The sequence below is a fragment of the Jaculus jaculus genome, chromosome X (genome assembly GCF_020740685.1).
Source record: "Jaculus jaculus isolate mJacJac1 chromosome X, mJacJac1.mat.Y.cur, whole genome shotgun sequence".
NCBI lineage: Eukaryota > Metazoa > Chordata > Mammalia > Rodentia > Dipodidae > Jaculus > Jaculus jaculus.
Window position 1 is genome coordinate 17,486,665 of NC_059125.1, and position 20,551 is coordinate 17,507,215.

The 20,551-nt window shown below is 35.9% G+C and overlaps 1 protein-coding gene across 1 annotated transcript in view; it reads left to right on the plus strand.

The window, feature by feature from the left end:
• Window positions 1-380: 380 nt before the first annotated feature.
• Window positions 381-20,551, plus strand: part of Dmd (dystrophin) — a 2,157,654-nt gene continuing 2,137,483 nt past the window's right edge. The window contains exon 1 of the mRNA XM_045140973.1: window positions 381-729. Within this exon, the coding sequence (XP_044996908.1) occupies window positions 723-729 (7 nt within the window). The 5' untranslated portion in view covers window positions 381-722. The remainder of the gene's footprint in view (window positions 730-20,551) is intronic.

Sequence of the window (20,551 nt, forward strand, 5' to 3'; positions counted from 1 at the left end):
GACACAGGATCAGATTTTAAATGCCTTCAGTGTGCAAAATGGATGTGCTCTTTAAAAATCCACCTATTTGAGAACATTCCATGGAATCAATAGACAAATTGCATTTGAAAAAAAGTATGCTGTGTTTTATAATAAAGCAAAATTGTTGAGCAGAGCACACATCCTCTTGATTTCAAAAGTAAAATCAAAAGAGAGAGTTTTACCCTTAAAGGGCTTGGGATGTAAGTTAAAACCAGCCAGAATTTCAGTGTGATTAATAAGACATGTGGCAAGGAACTCTACTCTTTCTATACTTAAGAAAAGAGTGTAATCCAAAGGCTTTGCAAGCAGATACTGAGAGATTTGCAGATGCTCCGTTTTTAAGCAGGAAGAATGCTTGTTAAATGCAGAACGCTTCTCTGGCTCATGTGTTTGCTCCGAGGTGTAGGTTTTGTTCCACTGACGTATCAGATAGTCAGAGTGGTAACCACACCGACGTTGTAGCAGCTGCATAATAAATGACTGAGAGAATCATGTTAGGCATGCCCACCTAACCTAACTTGAATCATGCGAAAGGGGAGCTGTTGGAATTCAAATAGACTTTCTGGTTCCCAGCAGTCGGCAGTAATAGAATGCTTTCAGGAAGATGACAGAATCAGGAGAAAGATGCTGTTTTGCACTATCTTGATTTGTTACAGCAGCCAACTTATTGGCGTGATGGAGTGACAGGAAAAACAGCTGGCATGGAAGGTAGGATTATTAAAGCTATTACATCATTATGAATACAATTAGACGCTGACCATGACAAAGCATATGTTTGAACAAGCAGCAGTTGGTGGCCGGGGTTTGTTGCTGAGCTTTTCAAACTCTGCAAACAGTGTTGCTTTTACAGAATGGATTTTAAAATTACCTTGTGCTGCGTTAGATTTGTGTGTGTGTGTGTGTGTGTTGGGGGGTGTTTGCCTCTAACCTCAGGCAAACAGTTCGGGGAGAGAAATCAGTGTTAGAAGATTTTAGAATAAAGTATTTTTCAAGAGTCTGGGATTCTCCAGGTAGATAATAATAGGAGAGGAAATCTGTGGGGAAATCTTACCCCAGCTCAGTTATATGTAATTCACTTCAAAGGACTGTATAATATTACTGGCATAATGAGACTCTGAGAGAAATGGGATACGTTTGGATAGGTTGAAAATTATTATACTTGATTTCTATTTTATAAGGAGTTTGGCTGTCAGTCATTTCTCCTCATCAATTTCTAGCTTTTGACATTAATTCATTCATTCTGCACTATATGAAAAAAAAATCTATCAATATCTCCTGCAGGGTTTTTCAACAACTCTAGCATCTGTTTCAGCTATTGAACTGTATTCACGTTTTGCCAAGTTGATGTCGACCCAGCTGGTCTATCATTTCTCGCTTGATTACTGCTCTTAATTTCTCTGTATCAGCTTCTTTCAGATAGGGCTTTGAAAGCTGTTAATGAGAAAGGACAGAAAATGATAAATTATGGAAAACTGGATCATTTATTTATTTATTTATTTATTTATTTATTTGTGATCTTAATGAGTTTTGCTTTACAATCTCTCTTGCCTGCGTGCAATTTTTAAAACCTTCTTTTTCCTATTTGGCAATATTTCTTTCAGTTGGTAGATTATAAAGTACTTTTAAACAAACAGACGAAGAGAATTCACTGTATTTAGTTCCAAAAATAAAGTTTCCAGGACAGGGGGATAATTTAAGCTTTTAGTGGAAACTATGCATCGTTTCTATATACTATCTTCATATGCTGTCATGAGGATCTTCCAGTGAGTGTATATTGGACCGAATAAACTGAAATAATCTCTGTCGCCACTAGGGTAACAAGAAAATAAAACATTCAAAGCTGTTTTTAAAAAGTGACTGCTTGAAACAGATGTCAAATAATATACTATAATATGAAACAGATTTTTCTGAGTATGGGAAGCATGATTATGAACTAAGTAGTACAGAATCTTGGAGCTCTCTTACACATCTCTCTAGTAGCCCAAGGAGCTACATTATCGAAGTTAATAGACTATTGTACATGCCCATCTAATATGACCTTTTAGTGTACACATTGCTGCTCATATATCCAGTGCTTTTGTGTAGTAATTGCAACATCCCAGTATGTCTTGTTAGGGAGCACAACTGGCTGTTATGTAACTTTTTTTTTTTTTTTTCTCAATGTTCGTCCATGTTTTTCAATTACGTAGCCCTCTGAGAAAGAGTGAGTTAAAACAACATGTATTTAAATATCAGTGAACCAAAAAACTTGTAGGCTAATTGCATTTACTTGTATTCATCCAAATTAATTACTAGTATACATTAGGAAAAATAATCAAGAATTTTGATGAGTAGTTTTTAACCTTGAAGCACACATGAATGTGGTTGAATACATCACTCATAATTCATATGTATGGCAGGAAAGAAAATAGTTTTCTACATGTGTAATTATAGCAACAAGACATATTTTAAGAATGCAACTTAAAGAAGTCTGATTATTTCCTTGCAATACTTTTGAGTGCTATATAGGCTTTTGTACTTCCTGTTACAGTAATTGCTTAATTAGGGGGACACTCAAAGAATGACAGAATTTTGCATCTTTATTTTATAGGATTGATTTTGGTTGGATGAAAAAAATAAACTCTACTTAGATGTTTTATAAAATACAGCCTTTCTCATTTTTTTCATTCCTCAACTTTTTATGGCCATTTAAAGTGACAATTCAAGTCGAGGGAAAAAAAAAAAAAAACTCTTTTACATTTCTTCTTCAGTAGGACTGCTCTGTGATTTGACTCCTGTGAGAAAAAAAAAAAAAAATGTGAGCTTCCTGCTAGCCTCACATTCCTGTTACCATAGTTACTTACCAAAAAGGTCTTTCTTTCAATGAAGATGGTGCAATTTAAATCAGCCACTGGACTATCTAAACCGTGAATTTTTTGTTTGTTAGTTTGTAGTTTGGACTTGTTTCGTTTGTAACTGAGAAGTGCTTTGTACTTGATTCTACTGATGAATGGAAAGTACAGACACTAGGTGGCACCAGCTGTTGATTATTAATGAAATCTTAAAAGCTTTGGGCCACCAAACACCTGAAGAGCAGGCGGTGGCTCCTGTTTGATGAAGGGATTTTAAGAGATGGAAATGCTTGCCAGTATTTCTGGGTCTGGAACACAATCAACATGCAAAGTGCTATGACCATGTGCAGTCTCTATATCCCAATTGCTTCAGTCAGTAGTTTCTGGGGTGATTCAGGAAGAAAAAAAAAAGGATATAAAGATGAAATGCATAAAAATAGCATGCAAAAATAGTAGGAAAAATGAACTAGGCTATAGACAAAAATCAAGACTTATTATGTTTTATAAATTTCTTTAGGTGTTCCACAATTCTCTGTAAGTGCACATTTAAAAAAATGAAGGCAATTGTACTAGAAAACAACTATTTCTCGTAGGTTAAAAATAATCTCACTGACTGAGCACCATTATTTATTTTTGGTTCCTTCATAATAACCCCAGTGTAAGTCCCCACACATGATCCAATGTGTGTCTTTCAGGTGTGTTGCTTTCAACAACAACAACAAAAAAAGATGAGCTGGGGATATAATAACAGAAATATGTTTGATTTTTTTTTCTGAGAAACATGTTGCATCCAGTTGTTCCCCCACTCTCATGCATTCCATCATTTCAGAATAAAGAATAAAATGAAAAACAAACCACTTAACCATGTGCACTCACACATGCCCTTGAATTTTTTCCTATATTGTTTATAAAGGGAAAAATCCAACCTTCTTCATTTTTCATGGAGATAACAAACAAAACTGAAAAGGGGAAAGTCCATGAATATGGTGGAGGGGCAGTACATAATGGCTTATAACTGTTAATATATTTTTTCTGAAAAATAAGCAAGATATTTCCCTCACTGGCAATAAATGGGTATTCCTGAGGAAGGTAGAGTGCTTTAAGAGAGGGAATAGAAGCATGGGTGAGTGATGCTTTCTTATTTTAACTTGATGAAGATAGTTATGTTGTAAATATAGCCAGGGTGAGGAATCCCTTGCTGTTTTGTATAATAGTCTGCTACACAAACAACTTGCTCTCTTACCCAGCCCACAGTATATCAATTAAAGAAACACTACATATCAAAAACAAGGTTCACACAGGATGATAGAACACTTCTATAAAACTGGCAACATCTGACTGGCATCATATATCTAGGGATGTGTCTTGTGTTTGTGTTCTTAAGCTTTCTTGGTCTGTGACATACTAAAATGCTAAACCTAAATGAAAATATAAGTAGATTTCTAACTTGGAAGGAGAGGAAATATTTTGAATTTGAAAGATACCACCTAAGAAATACAGTGATCTAAAAAGAAAACTTTGGATTTTTTTCTTTTAGTTTGATTTGGCTAAATTTTTGATGCAGGTAAAATTTAATAATATAATAATGATAATATAACATATTATGATTCTAAACATCACTGTGTTATGCGTATAATGAGCAAGAGTTAAAACAACAGTAATTCATTGAACAGAACACCATCGTTTTACAGTCATAATGTTGGTATCAGTTACACTCTCACATGACATCAAAATACAATAAAACAGAATTTGTATGTATTCATAAAAAGGAAACAAAAGACAAATTTTAGATATTTTCGAGAAATAACATGATTCAAAAACAGTTTTAACTGACACCGGCCATTTTATCGCTTTATGGGTTGAGTTCAAGGCGAGCCTGAGCTACACAGAGAGTTTTGCAGGTGAGCTTGGCTCCAGGGTGAGATACTGTGTCAATAACTAAATCCAACTAAATAAAACAGAGCACCTCTAACATTTGATTATGAGTGTATGAAAAAGTCTGCAACTTCCTAGAAAAGATAGAATTTTATTGACAGTGGTTATACTTAAAGATGTGTAAAACTGAAAATACTGTAAAGAAGCCAGGCGTGGTTTTGCACGCCTTTAATCCCAGCACTCAGGAGGTAGTGGTAGGCGGGTTGTCATTAGTTCAAGGCCACCCTGAGACTCCATAATGAATTCCAGGTCAGCCTGGGCTAGAGCAAGACCCTACCTCGAAAAACCACACAAAAAATACTATAAAGGAGAGAAATAGAAAAAAAAAATTATCTGCAACTAGTATATCACCTACAGTGAATATGCATGGTACATGGGGAGGGGTTTGCACTTTTCTACTAGTAAAGGAGGAAAAAAATAATTCTTTACTGGTGTAAACAGGGATTTGACTACTTTTTAAAAAAAATGTACTTGTTCCTAACATGCTCATTATTAAACTGAAGATGACTGAGATAATTTCTAACTTAATCAGTGAGTCTGTCAAATTCATGAAAAAAAAAAAACTCATCTTTTCTGCTATAAATTTGAATGCCTTTGCTACTCTAATTGAGCCATTCATACTAAGCATCAGTATATCATGGTCTACATATAACACAGATTTCTGGTTGGTCAACCAACTAAGATGGGATTTGTTGTTGCTAAGTTTGTTTTGGTTGTTGTTTTTTTTTGTTGTTGTTGTTGTTTTCTCTTTTTTGGTTTTTCGAGGTAGGGTCTCACTCTAGCCCTGGCTGACCTGGAATTCACTATGGAGTCTCAGGGTGGCTTTGAACTCATGGTGATCCTCCTACCTCTGCCTCCTGAGTGCTGGGATTAGAGGCGTGCAAAACTACGGCCAGCTCTTCTAAGTTATTTTTTTTATAAAACGGGATTGTTTTGTGACATATAAACTATACAAAATCTCAATATATGTTTATTTTAATGTTTGAATGTATGTGCTTCATATGTATGTTTTTGTTCACCTTTATAAAAAGATAAGAATCTTCTTGATCAAATATGTACTAGAAAGGATTAAAAAATAGAAAGATAAAGATGAATGTGTTGCCTTATGAAAACAGTTGATGCTTGTAGATTGATAAGTCCTGATAGAATTAATAGTTAACAATGAACTACTTATCAAATATTTTATTCAACATGAAGATATAATTTTCATAATCAGATAAATAAGAATACAATTAAGTCCTTCTGGATTTATGTCACAGATTATAATATTATAGTTTTATAGTTTGAAACTAAAGTCTGTATGTCTGTATACTTTTTTAGAGAAGGATATTTATTTCACAGGTATTTTCCTAGGGAGGGATACCATATATTTCACTGGTAACACTGGTAATTCCTGTGAAAACCCTTAGGATATTTTATTTTATTTTCATGAGAATGTTACTGAACAGCTATCTTGTGATGCCTGTCTCTATGGTAACAGATACAGGGCTTTAAGGGTCTGAGGGAAACTCTTCCCATGGCTTTGGAATGTGGAACAATGAGAGAAACTCACTAAGAGGATAAGGCTGAGGAAAGGGTAAGGAGACAAGTGAGGGAAATGGTGTCACCAGGGAGCTTTTTTTGTATGTTTGAAAACAATTTCGTGACCTCTTACCCTGCCTCACCAGTGGCAAATTAGCATATGTATCACAACTCCACATCATGCACACACAGACACCCCACATATGTTCACACACTCACACCTGCTACATTACACAAACTCATCACATTATACATACAAACACGAGGAAAATGAAAGAGAAAAAAATTATTTTTTAATCTTTTTTCAACATCAAGTCAATTTTATATTTGAAATCACACAGATGTTTCTCTTAGTGGACTAACTTTTTGTTATGTAGTAAAATGATTGCTTACTTCCTGAAATTGATAAGAGAAGGGTCCTACCTCTGTTAAATTTTAGTTACTACTGCTATAAAATATCTTAATCTTTTAAAGGACTTTCTTCTTACTGGTCGCAATGGTTATAATATTTAACTTTGGTTGACATTCCTCACAATAAGAGGGCATACTGTCCTTCCAACAATGCTTTTCCAACACATTCCATTTAGGTTCATTTTCCCCAAGGACAATGACCAGATATATAAAGTGTTCATTTGAAAACTTTCAACATTTTTCTAGCATAATGAGTATACAACTTTTTGAAATGGGACATATAGTTCTGTGGTACAGCACTTGTTAAGTATGTGTGAAGTTATAGGCTCCATTCTCAGTAGCACCAAAAAGTAAACTAATTAAGAGACAAACAAGTACTTTGTAGCATTTAAAATAATTGTCTTATAATTACTTCAGCTATGCTTTCCTTTATTTTCACTGAAGAAAATAAGAACTCACTCTGTTTGAACTGTTTTATGAAGCAGATAAATGTGACTCCTTATGCTTAAATTCAAATAATATGAATCACATTGCTATTGAATCCTTGGTAGTAGTTAAACTTGGTGCTGTTTGTGTGTCCTAAAAGAAAATAAGTCACAAAAAAGAGATGAGTGTCATAGTATATAGGTCTTAGGCATATTTTCATTCTTAATATTGGAGTTTGTTGGTTCACTTAGCATGAGATATTCATATAATTTTTAGTATCAAAGGAAAAAAATACAATTATGGCAAGCATATGAAATTCATAATTTGATCAAAGATAGTTACTATTTTAGAGATGATTGAAGATAAACAGATAGCAAATTATATTTTATAAGATCAAATTAATAGGTATTTACTTAGTATTTTAAAAGATCTAAGTCATTTTAAGGTTTATATTCTGAGCTTGACAGATTTATAGATTCTTTGCACAGATAGAATTTTTACAAATTTAATATAGTCTGTGTAGATATTAATAAAAGATAAGATGATGTCTTCCAGACTTGTTCATACTGTCTTTAAAAGCAAATGAGTATTTTTATAAAACCGTAGAGCTGGCTCTAATATTTCAGTGATATCTTGGTAATTTTGGAAAGTAATTGTTTGAAAGCAAATATTTTCCCAACTCCATACATCTTTAACTATAGACAGTAGTTTATTGAAATGTGAAATATGATTGGAAAAGAATGTGTACCTTAAGTACTATCTATTGAATTACTGTTGGAAATGTGACTTCAGCTTAATTTATAAATATAAATAGTATACATCTGACTTGAATCACTTCCAGAAAATATTTTGTTAGGCTTTAACGTTGTGTAGCGTGAGGAAGAAAAATTGGGGTAAAGAGACTGTCTAGACAAAAGTAGTGCTCTAAGTAAAGATAAAATGTTCTGAACAAGTATATGTAGAGAAGGTAGGTAACATCTGAAATGTATGTTTAGGCAGTACAATGAAATTAATTACTGCCCATAAGCACTTGAAAGTAAAATTTTCCAAAAAAAAAAAAAAAAGAAACATGGGCTTTACATGGCAATCTGATGACAGGATTATAAAGCCAAAGAAATAAGAACAGCTACGTAAAAGCACATGCTAGTATTATTGTGTTCCTGTCAGATTATTGTTAACATTAATGATAACACTGCCAGGGTAAACATGATAAGGGACATGGCAGTCTGATTTGCTTAGTTCAGGTTTCTTTGTTACTCACTATGAGAAGAATTATGGCATCAAGCAACAATAAAGTGCATTATGGAAAGTGACAGTAAGGGTAGCTATGGGACTCATTTATTTTGTGACAAGTGTAGAAAGGAGGAGATTGAATAAAATCTGCTCATGATAAAAAATATTAATTTAGTGAGCAAGGATTGCAGGTTCCTCTCACTTTGGCTGCTGAGCTACTGACCAACTGGCTCTGGTGACTGCAATGACAGGAAGCAGAGCTTATCCATTAGGTGATCCAGAGCTGGACTACAGCCTGCCAACTGGAGTGACAGGTTGTTTCTATGGCTTTCCATTCATCTAACAAATATTTATTGATTAATTCTAATTGCTGGGCTTGGCGCTAGAGAAAGATGACTAAGATATGGTCCCTGAGGAATTTCCACATGAATGTGCTTTACATGGATAAGAGGGGGAAATAATTACAGTGACAGCTTACCAGAGAGCATCAGCAGTTAGGGATCCAGACAGAAAAGCCAGGTTAGAAAAGAGCCAGAGGCTTCCAGAGTTCTGAATATGACTGATAGGGAAGAACTGGTGAGTTCATCAAAGAACAAAATGATACCTGAAAGGACAAAGAGCAAATTCAGTGAAAAATACTAATTCAAAGTATAGAGTGAAATGACATATTTGAAGGTCACTTGAAATAAGAAGGGGCAGACCTTACAGCTGCTGCAAGCCTTCACAAGCATCATACCTATTAGGAAGCCCATGAATTATCACCAGCCAATTACAGACAATGTGATTAAATATTTTCAGACCTACAGTGACTAAGGCCTAGCACAGTTTGTCTCAGGAGGATTGCTAAGCAAGGCATTACCTCACCTTAGTAGTAGTTTGTGTAGTTACCCCTAGAATCACTTCTCTGTGTCATCTCTATAGACATCTTTACACTATTTTATCTCCATGTGTACCCATTGTTCAGTAGAAGATGAGTGAACTTGTCTCACCTATGTTTAAAGTTAAATTAATCACACCATCACAGATTGCACAGGAGAGGTTAAGGAGTGGCATGATCTATAGGATAGGTTTGCCATATATAGACCTATACCATGAGGGAATTTTGTTAAGATTATTGTTTCATGCAACCTAAACATGATTTCACTTAAATGGACTTCAGCCTCAGATTAATTTTTTCCTAGGAAATTAAAGAGACATGTTTCTTTTTCTATTCTGTTTTTTTTTTTTTTTTTTCTTTTCTGAGGTAGGTTTTCATTCTAGTCCAGGCTGACCTGGAATTCACTCTGTAGTGTCAGGGTGGCCTTGAACTCACAGTGATCTTCCTACCTCTGCCTCCCAAGTGCTTTGATTAAAGGCGTGCACCACCATGCCCGACTAGGACATTTTTTTTTTTTTTTGTAAAGAGACATGGATTTACATTTTAATTTGGAGTGCAAAATAAGCAGGGAATTTTCTGAAGAACTGGATTGTCTAAAAAGTCAGTCACTGCTACTCCAAACAGAATATATTTGAAAAAATTATCTATAATGTTTCTCTGTGGGATACATTCCTTTTCTTTCATCCCTTTCTCCTCTTCCTGTATATAAAAATGTATGCAGGCACCCCCCCCACACACACACAAGCATCTCATTTTTGTCTAGCTCCTTTTTCTGTATATTATTCTTGTGCATTTATTTGTAGTACCATAAATTTAGGGTCAGTAAAATATGCCTTTGTAAAATTTCATGTGATGTATATCATAACAGACTATGTACTATTATCCCTTTGCCCCAACTCCTGTTGCCCTGCGGACCTCTCTCAGTGGGACTATGATAATTACTGTAAGGTCATGAAGACCTCAGTCTGTCCATATTGGGTAGCGGGGGACTGAGCCTCAAGGTATTTATAAATATACTACAAATTACTGATCTTTGCTACATTAGTCTATGGATTGTTTCCATTTTTTTGGAGCTCTTAAAAGCCATACAATTCTGACCATCTTATCTTTTTATACAAGTGACAAAAACAGAATTTTTAGATCATGAAAAGCCTAATGCTCATCTTTAAATGATAAAACCATATCATTTTTCAAGGTAGTACATAAAGTTTTTTTTAATTACAATCATTTATAAAATTTGTGAATATTATTATCAGCTTTAATTTTTTGTTTTGTTTTCGTTGTTGTGCTATAGTATCAAATTGTTGTTTTTTTTTAATTTACATCACCCCAAGTTCGAGAACCTTTGTACAGGCTTATTGTGATGTGGTATAATACTATGTAGCATATTGAAGCTACATGTTCCCTTTCTACATTAAGAATTTTATTGTATGTGCATACTGCATATGATTCATATTCCCAGTGGGTCATACTTTTATGTTCTTTTCCAATTCCACAGAGGGCCCTCCTCAGTGGGGTTATTGGTATTCACTGTTAGGTCATGAATGGACCAGCCAGTCCCTGTTGGAGATGTAATGCCACACAGTGTACCTTCCCATCCTGTGCTCTGACCTTCTTTCAGCACCCTTTCCTGCAATGTTTCTCAAGCCCGGGGAGGCATGTTATAAGTCTCCATTAGTGTGGTGTTCTCAGAAGCTTTCATTATTCCATTCTGATGAATTTGAGTCTCCTCAAATGTCTATTGCCATCTCAGTGGAGGAGATTCTCAGGGTAGCAGTGAGAGCAGCACTCATACTTAATCTACCATTTCATCAGGAATGTGTCCTTAGCCTTGTCAGCTATGATGAAGATGAATAGTCACATGCAAAGCAGCCGGTTTTCTTTTTTTGTAATGTTGATGAGTAGTGGGTATCCCTGATATTTGCTGCCATCTATGAAAAGCAGATTTTGGGGCTTGAGAGATCACTTAGCGGTTAAGGCATTTGCCTAAAAAGCCAATGGACCCAGCTTAGATTCCCCAGGACCCATGTAAGCCAGATGTGCAAGGTGATGCATGTGTCTGGAGTTCATTTACACTGGCTGAAGGTGCTGGTTCACCCATTCTCTCACTTTCTCTCTACCTCTAATTTTTTTTTTTCAAGTGTATTTTCTAGGCAAGAGTGAGAATGACATGGAAATATCCTCTCCTTTTAGTCAAAGAAGAGTGGACACTTCCATTCAGATTTTATGACCTTCCAAACCATAAGCTTTTGATTCATTTCTCAATATCAGGTATGAATTCCCCTCCCCCCAGTAGGCTGCATATCCATTCAAAGAGCAGTTGATACCTCTATATCCTGTGTGACTCTATTGTCCCTATGTGTACATGTTGCCTTGCTGGTTGATTTTGTAGCTTGAAGGATCCAGTACAAGCTCAGGCTATGTCACCTCTCCCCTTCTTCCTCTCATCTAGGCCCTCACAGTCCACCACCACTTGTGCTCTGTCCCTCCACTTGCCTATCAAGTATCCTATTCTCTCATTTGTCCCTACTTCTCCTTTCTGTCGGTCTCATTCTAACTTCCTTCCCAGTACTACTGATGCTTACTATAATTTACATATACATGAAGCTATTGCATGTTAGGAATTGTATGACAGAACATGCAGTGTTTGTCTTTTTAAGCCTGGTTATACTTGCTTAGGATATTGTTTCCTGTCTGTTCAATCGCCTGCAAGTTGCATAATTTCATTTTTTCTTACTGCTATGTAGAATCCCATTGTGTATATGTACCACATCTTCCTTATCTACTCATCAGTTGATGGACATTTGATCTGATTCAAACACCTAGATATTGTTAACAGAGCAACAGCAACCTTTGCTGAACAAGTACATCTTTTAGAAGATTTAGAAAATGTTATTCTATAATTTTCTTCAAGATATTCTATATATCTTGAGCCTGTAGTTCTTCCTCTTCTTGTATATCCATGATTCAAATGACATTTTGCATGTGTCTTACATTTCCCTCCTATTCTATTTGCATATTATTTTTGAACTTGTCATTGATTTTGACCTCCAAATCTATTTCCTGTGTCTTGTCCTCCATGATAGTCTAACCTCCATGTGATCTAATCTGTTGGTGAGTTCTTCATGGGAGCATTTTAGGTTTTGTTTGCTTTATTGTTTGTTTGTATATTTGTTTTGTTTTTTGAGGTAGGGTCTCACTCTAGCCAAGGCTGACCTGGAATTAACTATGTAGTCTCAGTGTGGCCTCAAAGTCATGGCAATCCTCCTACCTCTGCCTCCTGAGTGCTGGGATTAAAGGTGTGCACCACCACACCCAGCCATAGGAGCATTTTAAATGAGCTATTTTATTTTTTTTAATTAAGAGCATACTTTGTATGGAAACATCATGTGTTGGTACCATCTTTCCCTCCCTTCCTGCCCCCATTCCACAGGGGCACTTCTCAGTGGGGTTGCTGGTATTCTCCATGGGGTCGGGGGTTACATGTTTTTGGTTTCCATGTTTTCCATCTTTTTACTGAAGTCCATCATCATTTCTGATTTTACTTTCTTATTGTTTCTTGGAATTCATTACTGCATTTGATTTTATCCCCATTGAGTTCATTTAGTGGAGTTCATTTTTTTTTTTCCTTGAGTCTCATGTATTTCATTCAGCCATCTAGTAAGTTCCTTTGTGTTATTTTTGTTGTTTCTCTTTCATTTCACTTAGCCATTTGTTCATGGCCACATTAGGTTTGTTCAGTATGCAAATAGTAAATACATCTTGCCTTACTTTCTTGTTGTATTTGTTGTGCAATGTGGTTTGCCCGTCTTCAGATGATTCTTTTGTCTTGTTGAGAATGTATCAATAGCAGTTCATGTGCAGCCTGTCTTCAGTGATGTGGTTAGCTTCCTGTTCATCTGGAGGTTTGGGCTGGACATACTGGTAACTGAGCAGGCTACTCTTTATATATACAGTTTCCACATCAGTCTGTGCTGGGTGTGGGGTAGTTGGCCTTTTCAGTGTCCAAGCTTTTAGAGTACGATCAACTTGGGACTCAACTCAGGTTAGGAGGCAAGAGAATGAGGTCAGTACCAAATTGGCCTGATCCTTAATTGGAAAGAGGGTAGGGCCAGAGTTGTACCTGTGGAGACATGGGGGAGGCAGTTCACCTGGATGCTGAGAGAGCTACAAAATGTCTGGAGTTATGGATTACTATCCACTTTGGAGTCCCGACTCAGGGCCTCATGTTCATTTATTTTTTAAAATAAACTTTCATTTATTTTTATTTATTTGAGAGTAACAGACAGAAAGAGAAAGAGGCAGATAGATAGACAGAGAATGGGTGTGCCAGGGTCTCCAGCCACTGCAAACGGACTCCAGACATGTGCGCCCCCTTGTGCATCTAGCTAACATGGGTCCTGGGGAATCTAGCCTCGAACCAGGGTCCTTAAACTTCACAGACAAGTGCTTAACCACTAAACCATCTCTCCAGCCCCTTCTTGTTCATTTATTTTTGAGATACCAATTTACTTTTACATAAAAATGTTTTATTTAAGTTTTTGTGGATATGGTCCCTGTGTTTATTATGTGTTTTGAAAAATATATATGCAGATGCATTTTTCCATGTGTATATGTGTATAGTATGTGTGCATATGTTTGCACATGCATGTGGAAGACATAGGTTGATTTCAGGTGCCTTCCATAGTCCCTCACTTTATTCTTTGAGACTAATCCTTGAGCTCACCAATTCAGCTAGACTAGCTTGCCAGTGAATCCCAGGGATTCCTTGCCTTTGAATTTCCAGCACAGGGATTTCAGGTGTACAAGAACTGGCATATTTATGTGAATTCTGGATATCCAAACTCAGATCTGCTGCTTCCACAGCAAAGACTACCCTTGAAACCATCTTCCCAAGCCCATAGACAGAGATATATATTAAAGAGGGCCAGGATTTAGAAACTTAGAAGCTCTGAAGAACATTTAGTTGTGTGTCACAGTTTGACAGGTAAAAATGCTGCCACCTATAGAGCAAATGTCATGTCATATCCTTCCCGTCTCTTCTAATAAGACTAGGGAAATATAAATTTTCTAACACTAAAGTAACAGAGTTTTGATTTTCCTATATAATCCAGCAGTCATTATATATAATCATGCATGTCCACTATCATCATTCAAACTCCCTGTCTGAGCAAGCCAAGGAGACATATAATAATGTAATAGTAAATATAGAGTGATGCATGATTAAACTTATTGATCCTGCTAGCAAAATATACCATCACTAAGAAGTTGTTACCACAGGATGTAAACAGTTATTTCCATTTCAACTTGTATTTTCATTTTTCTTCTGCCAAAGCTTTATTATTATTTCCAGCTTATCCTCATGTTCATTGTTATTATTCTTATGACTCTATCCAAATTTGGTTATAATTTAAGAAATTTTATTTCTTTCTGCAGGGCACTAATAAGAAAGTGAATTTTATATTTTTTTCTCTTTTAATGTAAATAAACTAAATTATAAAACATAGTTTTTAAGATGAAAGGTACTGGATTATTTCAGCTATTCCTTAGATCAACCTGAAACTGAATATTATAGTACCTGTTTTTATGAGATTGGTGTGCTACTTACTGTGCTAATGAGACATCTGTACAACTCTTTTAGATCTAGAATTTTAGTGTCAGTGACCTCTGATGTGTCTTTCTAGGCTCTCATTCTACCTATCTGGAAAGAAACAACTTTCCATTTCTCCCTGCATTTGGTGCTTCTGCCATCAGTAAGACCTAGAGATACCCCTTTGCCGTTGTCTGATTATATAGCCTGTTCATTATATATCAGAGAAATACATTTTTTATTAATTAATTTTGTACTCAGCAAATACAGTCAGTTTGGTACCATTATTAGGCTCATGCGTGACATACCCCCTCCCCATTGGCCCCTCCTTGTTGAGGTATATGGGTCATGCATTGTGGAGTTAGCCCACAATTATGGGTAGGATAAATGTCTCTGCATATCATGACCCAACATGTGGCTATGACATTCTTTCCACCCCCACTTCTGCAAAATTTCCCTGAGCCATGTTGGGTTCATTTTTGGTCTGCTTCAGTGCTGAGGTGTTGGCGGCCTCTGGGTCTCTGGCTCTTTGATTTGATAGTTGAATTTTCTGTGTGTTAATCTCCTTCTCCCTTGTGCTGGTATCCAGTTCACCAAGAAAAGACCAGAGAAGTACTTTAAAAAAAATTAATTATTCATGCTGTTCAGTAAAATAAATTGTTTACAGTAAATTCTTCATAGTGCACAACCTAAATACCTGGAGACTACATAACAGCTGATCTCTTCTTTCATTTAAAGGTCAAATCCCTAGTGTCTTTGCCTTTAATTCTGTGCATAAATCTATTCTATGACTAGTTATTCCCTGTATTTTACTTCCAAATATTTCTCTTTCTACTCCATGGAAGAGCATTTCCTCAGATGCTTGATGGCCATAATGTTCCTTATCATCTCATACTTCCAGCTCTTGGCTAGAGTAAGTCCTCTTGCCAAACTTCCCCACCACAGCAGGTACATGCTAGTGTTTCCATTGAGAAACTTGAATCCATGCCAGTTATCTCATGCATCATTTTGTACACATTATTTTTCCTCCTTGGTAGTAAAAGGAGGGCAGTATAAAATTATCATATAGTTTCACCAGGTAAGAATGAAAGGAAAGTTATTAAATCAAATAGTTCTAATTCATAAGAATTTGATGATTTTAATTCCTTCATCATAAACTGCTTTATGATTCATGAACTTGTTTTATGTTTAATTATTTTCATATAAGAACCATGTGAGGTCAGCAAACTAAGAAGTATATTTTCTCTTTAAATAGATGGTTATAAAAAATGCCTACCTGTATGGATCATCAATTTAACTTGTAGTTGTAACTTTCTAAACCAAGGTTCTGCTGGCATACATTTCCCAAACTAAGTCTCTCTCTCTCTCTCTCTCAATCAAAACTATGTTACTCTCCTGCTTATATAACTCACTAATAGTTCCTCATTTTTAGGTTATGATATTAATAACACATATGGAAGAAAGGGTACGTTAGGTGTATTTTACATTACTTAGCTATGCAAATAATTTTTGCATATAGTGAATTTTTTTGCAATGCACCTTTGAAAAGTTGTCCCTTGGGCTGGAGAGATGGCTTAGTGGTTAAGCGCTTGCCTGTGAAGCCTAAGGACCCCGGTTCGAGGCTCGGTTCCCCAGGTCCCACGTTAGCCAGATGCACAAGGGGGCGCACGCGTCTGGAGTTCGTTTGCAGAGGCTGGAGGCCCTGGCACGCCCATTCTCTCTCTCCCACTATCTGTCTTTCTCTCTGTGTCTGTCGCCCTCAAATAAATAAATAAATAATTAAAAAAAAGAAAAGTTGTCCCTTTTACATATTCTAAACAGTTCTCAAACATTCACTCCTAACATGCCTAGTTGTCTTCCCAAATAAGGTTCAGTGTTTCTCCAACATTTTTGTTCATGTACCCATGTTTATAGTCCCATAGTCATATCCTTTTCATCATATGTCTGAACTTTTCTTGCATTGTTGCAGTCTTCAGGTCATTTAGTTACAGAATATAGTACCTGAGAGCTATGACTTGATTGTTCACGCTTTATCTTTAGCACTCATGAAGGAGTGGCTCAAGTTTTATCTAGAGTGGTAATGAGTTTCCCAACCAGAGTTAGTCAGTCACATATATCTTCTCTCCAAACATAATCAAAGTACATTAATAGCATTATTTTGAAGATTTACATTTATATGTTATAAGGAAATGAGATAGGCCACATAATCATATCAGTTAGTTTCTGAATAGCATTAGATGTTAGGATAATTACTTGTGATAGTTTATTTAGTGCTTTCTTCTTGATTCAAATATTACTTTCCAGTACACTATTAATACACTTCAATTATTCACTAGTAAAGCAAGATCAAAGAATAAATTGGTATTAAATTTCACAATTTATTTAATTCAGACATGCTTGTAACAAAACAGGCTAAGACTATAGTTCTTCATGTTTATCTTGTTTCATCACTAGTAGAAAATGATGTTATGTACCAATCATCAGTTATGTGTTGCAAAGCTGAATAATGTTTGCCACTACTATTCCCACACTGAGCTTTCTTCACAAAATGAGTACTGATTTGAAAGATTTGAGGTTTGTCAAGAGAAGATGTGTAGTGGCAACAATAGGAAACCAGAACAAATGTATGATTGGCTATATCCTAACCCTCAGATCTAGTCTGGAAAGTCTGCTAATGTACAGGTACCATGAAGCTGCAAAGAGATAAAGAACTCACCAGACATGTCAAATGATATGGAATGTTAATATCAATTTCTGTTAATGCAAAGATTTGTGATATGAACAATAAAGAAGTGAACAGATTCATTATTTTATAATTTCCTAAATCTTCTCAATGGAGAGAAAATTCTCTAGGATCCATAGTCTATAATAAATTGGTTCTGAAATATATCTATTCTTTAAAATCACAATTCTCTGTGACAGGAATCCACATGCTAGTAGCTACATACATTTAATTATTGATTTTGATGCTTCTCACAGCAATTCTGTTCATCCTTTTGGCATTATATACAGTCTTTTTAATAAATAGTGGAATTGAATGTACTGTGCTTAAGAAATACATTGAGCATGACAGAATTCAGCTATTCACATTATAGTATTAATTGATTATCAAGTGAAACAATCATTTGTGTGATTGTATTATCCAAATGAGATGATACATTTCATTATGTTACCCTTCAAAAGTAATACAGACATGATAAGAATAATGATACTTTTTTATGTATTTTATGAATAGACATCTTGAACTTAGGCATCACAAGGTATAACAAGATTCTACAAGGAAAGGCAATAAAGGTGTAAGAGAAAATACTAATTATTATCAGAAATAAATTTAAACTTATAACTACTCATTAAAGAGCATTTCATTTATAATTGTCTTTCCTTAACAGTTTTTTTTAGAAAGACAGAGAGGGAAAGAGAGAGAACTGGTGCATTAGGGCCTCAGCCACTGAAATCAAACTCCAACTCTTGTGCCACCTAGTATTCATGTGCAACTTTGCACTTGCCTCACCTTTGTGCATCTAGCTAATGTGGGATTTGCAGAGTTGAACTTGGATCCTTAGTCTTCACAGGCAAGCACCTTAACCACTATCCCATCTCTCCAGCCCTCCTTTACATTTCATAATATAATAGCATACATTAATTTGTGCTATCAATTAAATGATGAAAAAGCTTTGTAAGTAACAATGTTGCCAAAAAATTGAGAATAAATAATGTTCTAAACGATGTTTAAATGAGATGATTGATTATATTAAATTATTATATCTTTTAGCTCTATTGTGTTTAAGCTATTATGATGGTGAAAGTCAATGTAGGACCAATTAATTGTAAATTTTGTTAAAATAATGTGGATGCAGATTGACCTGCTGATTTTTTTTATTTTTTATTGAAAACTTCCATAATTATAAACAATATCACATGGTAATTTCCTCCCTCCCCCAACTTTCACCTTTCAAACTCCACTCTCCATTATATCCCCTCCCCCTTTCAATCAGTCTCTCATTTATTTTGATATGATGTTTTCCTCCTATTTTGATGGTCTTATGTATGTAGTGTTAGGAACTGTGAGATTATGAATATCCAGACCATTTTGTGTCTGGAGGAGCACAGTGTAAGGAGTCCTACCCTTCCTTTAGCTCTTACATTCTTTCTGCCACCTCTTCCACAATGAACCCTGGAACCTTAGAAGGCGTGATAGAGATATTTCAGTGCTGAGGACTCCTCTGTTACTTCTTTTCAGCACCATTATGCTTACTGAGTCATCCCAAGGTCACTGCCATCTGAAAAGGGAAACTTCTCTAACCAAAAGTGAGAGTAACATTAATATATGGTCGTGAACATTAAGAGAAGTGCTTACTATGCACTTTTGTGAGCATAGTATATACATTAACCAGACAGCAGCAGACATTACACCCCTAGGGCTCATGACTACACCTGTTGTAGGTTTTCAGTATCAAGGTTGTATTCCCTCCCATGGAGCAGGCATCCTGTCAAATTAGAGGGTGGTTGCTTTTCCCCATAACAGATGTGCCACTATTGCACCCATTGGCTCATTTGGCCTGGCTGGCCAAATATAAGGCTTGCAGTGTCCACTATTGAGCATCTTCATGGGTGATTTCTCTCTCTTCCATTGAACTTCATGCAGCATGGCTTTTTCCAGCTTTCTGTAACCTGGTATACATGGAGGAGGTTTTCAGCTCAGTTCCAGCAGGGTTTCTCAGTGACCTTGCAGCTCAAGTATGTGGAGTCTTCAGCAATAGGTTCTTACCATCTATTCCTGGTGGTCAACCAAGGGCCTAGGCAATGGCCTGTAATGTTTTGGTAGCATCAGTTACCTCCCTGGCTAACAACTCACTGGAAAGTATCCCACCCCTGCCACTGAACATCTTCTAGTAACAATCTTCTGAGTGTTCCATTGTCCAAAATGTAGGTTTCCATATGACTTATTTACATTCTCTTACGTTTTGATTAGCCCTCCCTCCACCTTTCCTTTACTTGATCTCTTCCCCTGACCTTACTTTGGGCCTTTTCACCCCCATTAATCTATTCTTCTACTTACATATATACAACACCATCCTATTAAGTATCCCTCCCTTTCTTTCTCTTCTGTCCTTTACTCAATTTCTTCCCCTGACCTCACTTTATTTTTGACTGATTGAAACATGATCTCCTTTTAATCAAACCTTTGCTAATACCTAATGAAACATATCTTGAATGTAGCAAAATTTTACTTGCGATGACTAAATTTAATAGAAAATAAATGTTGATAATTAATAATTATAAGCTTAGTTGATGCTAGCACATTGTATATAAGACAGGAAAATGGCTATATTTCTTGCTTCTTAGATGAAATGAATCAATGTCCTTATGATACCATATATAGTGATCAGAGTGACAACCTTCTCATCAACACACATTATTTCCTTCACCTTCTTGTTATTTTTATTTACCTACTTCTTTACTTTGATTCCTGAAATCACAGGAAAAAATAATTTACTTGAAATCAAGAACTTTCCTCAAGTTCTCTCTTGGAGGCAATCCAAAGCAACACACACACAAAATATTTCTAGTAGTTTTTTTTTAATTTTTATTTATCTATTTGAGAGCGACAGGCACAGAGAGAAAGACAGATAGAGGGAGAGAGAGAGAATGGGCGCGCCAGGGCTTCCAGCCTCTGCAAACGAACTCCAGATGCGTGCGCCCCCT